Source organism: Galeopterus variegatus, unplaced genomic scaffold (genome assembly GCF_000696425.1).
Source record: "Galeopterus variegatus unplaced genomic scaffold, G_variegatus-3.0.2 Scaffold1362, whole genome shotgun sequence".
Taxonomy (NCBI): domain Eukaryota; kingdom Metazoa; phylum Chordata; class Mammalia; order Dermoptera; family Cynocephalidae; genus Galeopterus; species Galeopterus variegatus.
The window spans coordinates 227236-235837 of NW_007727473.1; the positions used below are offsets into that span (position 1 = coordinate 227236).

At 41.2% G+C, this 8602-nt stretch overlaps 1 protein-coding gene across 1 annotated transcript in view; it reads left to right on the top strand.

Annotated features, from left to right (window-relative positions):
- The window catches only part of LOC103593530 (zinc finger protein 234), a 20385-nt gene extending 12206 nt beyond the window's left edge, over nt 1-8179 (top strand). Inside the window, exons 3-4 of the mRNA XM_008576529.1 lie at nt 587-679; nt 5771-8179. Coding sequence (XP_008574751.1) covers nt 587-679; nt 5771-7665 — 1988 coding nt within the window. The 3' untranslated portion in view covers nt 7666-8179. The remainder of the gene's footprint in view (nt 1-586; nt 680-5770) is intronic.
- Nucleotides 8180-8602: the final 423 nt, after the last annotated feature.

Genomic DNA, 8602 nt, shown 5'->3' on the forward strand with positions numbered 1-8602 from the left:
CAAGCCTCGGTGTTGGGCCCGTACCTCGCTGGGCCAGTGAGCGGGGGCCGGTCTGTATGTGGGATCCGAACCCTCGGACGGGAGCGCCACCGCGCTTCCCAAGCGGCGCACTATCCAGTGCGCCACCGGGCCGGCCCCCTATCAACAATTTTTAATGAAATAAAATAAGGTAGAAAGTGTGAGAGTTCATTAGGGGGAATAGAATACATTGTAGCAAAAACTCTGGACAATTGTGTGAGTGATGTGAGAAGCAGAGGGGAGGAGATGTAATGAAAGTAGATATTGGTTAGAGATAGGTTTTTGTAGTACATATTTATGTATATGTGTCTAGATCTTGAAATACTGGTATTTCTTTAGCAGGTCATTTAAAAAATGTTTGGGGGGCTGGCCCAGTTGGTAAAAGCATGGTGCTGATGGCACCAAGGTCCAGAGTTCAATCCCTCTACCAGCCAGTGGCCCCCCCCAAAAAAATGTTTGAAAAACACTGCTATTGATTAATTGATAAGTATGCAGTAGGAATCCAAATTACCAGTAAATTGTACCTTTAGTGTGTTTGTTTTAAATATGTGACTTGGCACATTCATAGGGCATCAACCATTCAAGCATGATGTGTTCCATACAGAAAAGGAAGAAAGGCTTGATAGGATGAAGACACCAACCCAAAGACAAGGGAGATCAGGTGAGGACCAAGTGACTGGAAGTCCTCGTAGATGTTTGTCTACATGTTGTCCTTCTCTCCACCTCTGTTGCCGTCATCTGGTCCAAATTGCCAAACCTCTTTCCTGGTCTATTACAACAGCCTTTGTACGGGTTGCTCTGCTCCCACCCTTATAGTAAAATGTCAGTTCTCCGGGTCACAGCCAAAGTGATCCTTGGGAAATATAAGTCAGATTGGTATTCCTGTGCTCAAATCCCTTTGGGGCTTCTTATGTTTCTTAAAGTTGAAGCCTTGTAAAGTAGCTTATAGAGTCCTATGTGGTCTGCTCTTCATCCCCCACTGTCTCTCTGACCACATCTCCTATACTTTCCCTCTTGCTCAGTCTTTTCCAGCCACATTGTCCTCCCTACTGTTTGTCAGACCTGCCAAGGCCACCATATTTCCTGTTGTTGCCTTAATGAACTACCCTGAACTTAGTGGATTAACATAAACAACAAAAATGTACTCTTTCAGTTCTTTATGTTTGGAGTCCAATATGGGCTAAAATCAAGCTGTCAGCAGGTCTGCATTGCTTTTTGGAGGCCCTAGGGGAGGAAAATCTGTATCTTTACCTTTTCAGCTTCTAGGGGCTGCCAAATTTCTTAGCTGCTGGCCCCCTTCCTCCGCCTGCACAGCCCAACTTTGCTTTTCTTTGATGATTCTCCTGTAGTCACATTTCCCTCTTTCTGTCTTCTGTACCCCTCTTCCACTTACAAGGACCCTTTGATTACATTGGGCCCACCTGGATAATATAGGATAGTCTTCATGTTAGTCTTCTTCATATTACCAACCTTCACTCTATCTGCAACCTTAATTCTCCTTTGCCATGTAACCTGATGTATTCTTGGGCTCTGAGCATTAGGACATGGACTCTTTGGGGGACAGTTATTCTGCCTACTACAAGCACTTCTTCCTTGAAGCCCTATTTGCTCCTCTTTCTACCTGGAAAACTCTTTCGCGTAAAATCCTTCTGGCCTCTCCCTTACTTCATTCCGATCTCTGCTCAATTTTAATTTCACAAGCGAGGCCTTTTCTGACCACCTTATTGAAAATACCATCCTGTCTTTATTCTCTGCCCTGCCTTATATTGTGTCTCATAGATTTCTGGTTATGTGCTTTTCACCTCTCTCTCTCTATTGGAATGTAATGTCTAAGAGTGGTAGAATCTTGTCTGTTTTGTTTATTGCTCTGTCCTCAGGCATCTATAAATATGAGGGTAAATGGTAGGCATCTATAAATATGAGGATACTTCAAAAAGTTTGTGGAAAATGGAATTAAAAGATGATAAGGGGCCGGCCCGGTGGCGCACTGGAGAGTGCACCGCTTGGGAGCGTGGCGGCGCTCCCGCCGAGGGTTCGGATCCCATGTGGAGACCGGTTCCCGCTCACTGGCTGAGCACGGTGCAGGCGCAACACCGAGGGTTGTGATCCCGTTGCCGGTCCCCGGTGCGGGCGCGACACCGAGGGTTGAGATCCCGTTACCGGTCAGTAAAAAAGACAAAAAGGAAAAAAAAAGATGATAAGAATCCTTCCATGAACTTTTTGAAGACCCCTTGTATTTGTTGACATAATAAATGTGTTAATGGCTGGGAGGACCTCACTGTCTCCAGAAATCTTAGAGATAGCTGATAGGTCATACATAAATCAGTGAATGAGGATGTTGCAGAACAGTATTTGTTTTCTGATGGCTGCCTGTCCAATTCCAGTTTCCTTAGGTGTCCTTGGTGTGATTGTGTGTGCGTGCACATGCGCACTTGACCCACATCTCAGGGAAACTTGTAAGCACTGTGGTTGTGACCACACTGACTAACATGCCTTCCTAGTGGCTTTCCTGGTGCCTTTTATAGGGAGTATGTTCATTTCTAGGAAGAAATCCTTTTTTTGAATGAGGATTCTGATGTCTAATTTTTAGTTCCCCATACAAGGAAAAAAGATCTATTTCCTATGGTGTCAGACAGAAACCAGGTTGCAACCTGCCTTCCCTTAAACGATCTGCCTGTCTGTAGCCCATTCACTTCTTCCAAAGTGCCCGCCCACATCACTGTCCCCAGGTTTTCCCTCCCAGTGGTAGAGAGGGGGAAGATTTAAGATAAGAATGATAAGTCATGCTGCTGAATGTTGCCTATGTCTCTGGTTCAAAAATATGTTGTGCCTTTATTTTTCACAAATTTAGCTATTAAATTTTAAAGAGGATTTCATACAGTCTTTTCTTTATTTTTATAAAGACCTATATTTTATTTTCAACTAATTAATATTATAACCTGGGAAAAATCAGGAAACTTCCCACTCAAAATTGTCACATCCTCAGCGAGACTCACTGTCCCCTTCAAAAACTGCTAGTTTTAAAGGTTCAAGTTGTTAAATATAATCATTAACTACAAGAGGTACATACTCAACTATTAATATTTTTCCAAGGTGCCACCCTTGGAAATAACCTTTCCATTTGAATAGTTTGTTTAATTAAGGTTTGGGTAACTTCTAGAACCAAAGTTTTCGGGCTTTTTTGAGCATAACAAGAAATACATTTTTCATTGCAAACAGAACAAATATTTCACATGTCTGCAGACTTACATGTGTGGCTTTAGTGGGAATTTCACATAATGATCCCTTTCCTGCTGATAATGCTCTGATAGTTTCTATCCTGGTTCTTTTTTTTCTGAATGCTTATTACAACATTTTAAACTTATTTTATAGCTCACTAAAGGGCTGCAGTTTTCCATTTGAAAAACTGTGTGGAAGGCCAATTTATCTATTGCCAAAGCTTCAGAAGGAACCAGGGTATAGGCCCTCCTCCTCTCTTTTCACTCCAAGTGATTCTCACCACCTTTGATTTTTCTCATTAGCGTCACCCTTGGTGTACCCCTGTGTCTGGTATGGCTTTTCAACTTCACCCAAAATTGCACTTTCCTGTCCATTTCATATCGTAAATAATTTACTTGGAAAAGATGTTTTCCTTTTAGGACTTGGCATAAACTCTCATTAAAAAATCAGACGGCGGGGGGGCTGAGCCTGTGGTGCACTTGGGAGAGTGCAGCGCTTGGGAGCACAGCAGCTCTCCTGCCATGGGTTTGGATCCTATATAGGGATGGCCTGTGCGCTCACTGGTTGAGCGCGGTGCAGTCGACACCAAGCCAAGGGTTGTGATCCCCTTACCGGTCACGAAAAAGACAAAAAAAAAAAAAAATCAGACGGATTTATTTGCACTTCTACATGTAGTTGTGGAGCACTCCCTGTGACAGGCACTGTTCTGGACGATGGTTTTAAAGTAGGAAAGTGTAAGATGTGTATAGTGTCCAAAATGTGGAACGTTGATACTGCGTTCTGGTGGGAAAGACATACATTAAACAACCAATGACTTTGTTGTTTAGTGTATCAGATGGTAAAAAGTTCTGTGAAGAGTTTAAATAAGTTCAAGGAGGATAGAATATGCCAGAGGTGAATTGGGTGAGGACAGGATTTATACGTTGATACTGCGTTCTGGTGGGAAAGACATACATTAAACAACCAATGACTTTGTTGTTTAGTGTATCAGATGGTAAAAAGTTCTGTGAAGAGCTTAAATAAGTTCAAGGAGGATAGAATATGCCAGAGGTGAATTGGGTGAGGACAGGATTTATAATTTTCCCTGAGTGATAAAGAAGGCCTCATTGGTGAGCTCACATTGAGCAGAGACTTGACTTAAAAGACCTGAGGAGCCGTCCATGTCACTGTCTGGAAAGAGTTCCTGCCAAATACAGCTCTTGCTCTAGGGCTGGCTTTCAGAGTTCACACTGTGGCCTCATCTGTCCTTCTCACAGACCCCATCTCAGTTGTAAAAGATTAGCTGCCACTTTTTCACTTTTTTATCCTGGAGATCTGAATTACTGTCAGGTTTTAGAACAACGTATGTTAAAAATTCGACTTTGATTCCCTTTTGTCCTCATGAAGGTGACTTGCTGGCAGGAGCTACAGTTCCACTTTCTGCTTATGTACTCGATTTTAGTCAGTATGTGGTTAGATATTTGCTAACAATCTGCAAATCAAGTTAACCATTCCACTCACGTAGACACTGAAGTAGCTTTACAATAAAATGATCCAAGGCAGAGTTACATAGAAGCTGTTTATCAAATATCTACTGAAACAGAGGAGGAAGCAGCTTTTAATTGACCTGCAGAGAGGGAAGTGGATTTTTCCCCTGCAAAAATTACCTCAGGAGTACTTTATAAACTTTAATTGGATGGCTGGCTGGTTAGCTGACGTGGGAGAGTGTGGTGCTGATAAACACCAAGGTCATGGATTTGGATCCCCATACTGGCCAGTTGCCAAAAAAGAAACAAACTTGTAAGTAAAGAGTTCATTGAAAAAATTATCTCCAAATGTTTAGATATCTTTGTATAAATTTAGAAACTTTGGAATATTAATAAGGATAAACCTTTTAGAAGACACATTTCTAAATTTAAATTATATTAGAAGTGGTCAAGAATTTGTAATAGTTGCCAACTCGTTTAATGTCTATCAACATGGAAAAATAAGATTAGGTGTACATATTGTGCAGAATATCCAGGAATACTTTGAATATGTAAATATAAATATTTCAAGGTATTTGATAATCAGATATATAACATGAACCCAAATTTCAAAGTATTTGATTATTTTGCTGCTTTTTCTTAAAATTCTTGTTGATTCATATTTTAGTTTCTACATGATTTTTATATCTACGTAATTTATTAACTACATAATTTACTATGCATGATTCTACACTGACTTTGATATTTCATAGAAATGGCAGTAGGTTAACAGTTTGTATCATATTATCAATTTTTAAAATTAAGTGTTTGACTTCTAACTTGTACCTCACATAGGAGACTTGGTATGGTGTCCTAAGTCTCATTAATGCTTAGTGGATAGCAGCCAACTATACCACCTCTTGGTGACTCTAGGCATACAAACCAAAGACCATGATATACAATGGAAAAGACAAACTGAACCTTCTCTGGATTCATTAAAATCTCCTGCTCCCTCCTAAGTATGAAATCTTGAAAACTCTGAACAGAGCCATCAGTTGTCCACATCTCTGAATTCTCTGTCTTTGCAGCAGACAAGATCCAAAGTGAGACGGAGACTGTCCCAGATGCAGGACCACATGAAGAACTTTCCTTCAGGCAAATCTGGCAACAAATCACAAGTGACTTAACCAGATCTCAAGACGCCATGACAAATAGCTCTCAGTTCCCCAAGCAAGGTGATTCACCCTGCCAGCTTGGGACAGGACTGTCTATAACTCCCACAGGCCAGAAATTTTACCAGTGTAATGAGTGTAAAAAATCCTTCAGTGATATCTCCAGTGTTGATCTTCATCAACAGTTACATTCAGGAGAGAAGTCTCATACATGTTGTGAATGTGGAAAAAGCTTCTGTTATAGTTCAGCTCTTCGTATCCATCAGAGAGTTCACATGGGAGAGAAATGCTATAAGTGTGATATGTGTGGTAAGGAATTCAGTCAGAGCTCACGTTTGCAAACTCATCAGAAAGTCCACACTGTAGAGAAACCATTCAAATGTGAGCAGTGCGGGAAAGGCTTCAGTCGTAGATCAACACTTACTGTTCATTGCAGATTACACACAGGAGAGAAACCTTACAATTGTGGGGAATGTGGGAGGGCCTTCATTCATGCTTCTCATCTTCAGGAACATCAGAGAATCCACACTGGGGAGAAACCATTCAAATGTGATACATGTGGTAAGAATTTTCGTCGCAGATCAGCACTTAATAATCATTGCATGGTCCACACAGGAGAGAAACCATACAAATGTGAGGACTGTGGGAGGTGTTTCACTTGTAGCTCAAATCTTCGTATCCATCAGAGGGTCCACACAGGAGAGAAACCATATAAGTGTGAAGAATGTGGTAAGTGCTTTATTCAGCCTTCACAATTTCAGGCCCATCGGAGAATCCACACTGGAGAGAAACCATATCTGTGCAAAGTTTGTGGTAAGGGTTTTATTTACAGTTCAAGTTTTCAGGCCCATCAGGGAGTACACACTGGAGAGAAGCCATACAAATGCGATGAGTGTGGAAAGAGCTTTAGGATGAAAATTCATTATCAAGTTCATCTGGTGGTTCACACAGGAGAGAAACCCTACAAGTGTGAGGTATGTGGGAAAGCCTTCCGTCAGAGTTCATATCTTAAAATCCATCTGAAAGCACACAGTGTAGAGAAACCTTATAAGTGTGAGGGGTGTGGGCAAGGCTTCAATCAGATTTCACGACTTCAGATTCACCAGCTGATCCATACGGGTGAGAAACCGTACAAATGTGAAGAGTGTGGAAAGGGATTCAGTCGTAGAGCAGATCTTAAAATTCATTTTAGGATCCACACAGGAGAGAAACCATATAATTGTGAGGAGTGTGGGAAGGTCTTCAGTCAGGCCTCACATCTTCTGACCCATCAGAGAGTCCACAGTGGAGAAAAGCCATTCAGATGTGAAGAGTGTGGGAAGAGCTTTGGTCGGAGTGCACACCTTCAAGCCCATCAAAAAGTTCACACTGGAGAAAAGCCTTACAAATGTGAGGAGTGTGGGAAGGGCTTCAAGTGGAGCTTGAATCTTGACATGCACCAGAGGGTCCACACGGGAGAGAAACCATATATGTGTGGGGAGTGTGGGAAGCGCTTCAGCCAAGCCTCAAGTCTTCAACTTCATCAGAGTGTCCACACTGGAGAGAAACCGTACAAATGCGATGTGTGTGGTAAAGTCTTCAGTCGGTCTTCACAACTGCAATATCATAGTCGAGTTCACACAGGGGAGAAACCTTACAAATGTGAGGTATGTGCTAAGAGCTTCAGCTGGAGATCAAACCTTGTAAGTCATCACAAAATTCATGCTGGGGATACAGTTTATGAAAGTGATGAGAGTGATAAGAACAGAGAATTGTCAGAGGAAGGAGGTTCTACAAATTCATATTTTAAAAAAAATTCATGTTCAACCTGAATTCTTGTGATCATCAGGTTTAATAGGGGAGAATGTATTTGTTTTATTTAAGTCAGTGTCTAACCAATAGATCAACATAGCCCAGTGGTCCAGAGACCACATAGCTGAGAACCTTGTTGGTAGTGCAGTAAGGGCTTCGGTCAGAACTTTGACATTTATCAGATGTCACTTAGGATATAGGGCTTAGAAAGGAAAAGTGTTTAGACTTGACTTTAACAAAAGTATAGTGATGGGCATGCCACAATTGATGTCCACTAGACTGTAAGCTCCATGGGGGCAGGCACTTTGCTGTTGAATCTATACAACCTTAACACTGACTGGTGCTTATGGGTGTGCTCAGTACTTGTTTAAGTGGATCAAAAGAAGAAAATATACAGTATTTGAATATTGTATCCAACGGAGGAAACCTGCAAAATAAAATTATTCAGGGAAATGGACATTTGTTAAAATGCAGAAAACCACTGGAGACTGCAATTGCAATATTTTTTCTAAATTTTATTTAGTTTTCATTGTACCTGTTTGTGGAGTGCAGTTTGTTGTTTCAATACATGCATATATTGTATAATGGTCTAATCAGGATAGTTAGCATATCTGTCACCTAAACATTTATCCTTTCTCTGTGGTAATAACATTCAAGATCCTTTTTTCTGGCTATTGTGAAATACACAATTCAATATTATTAGCTATTGTCACCCTAGGGCACCAGAACTTATTTTCTTATCTAACTGTAACTTTGTATCAGTCTACCAACCTTTCTCCGGCTGCCTGTACCTCCTTTTCCCTGCTTCAGGTAAGCAGTCCACAATATTAATTGCTTTTTAAAATATTTTTTGTGTGTGTGTGTGGCTGGCCAGTAAGTGCAATATTAATTGCAATTTACCCTATTGCAATTGACACCTGTCCTACCTCCAGCCTCTGCTCTCAAGTTGGGTTCTTA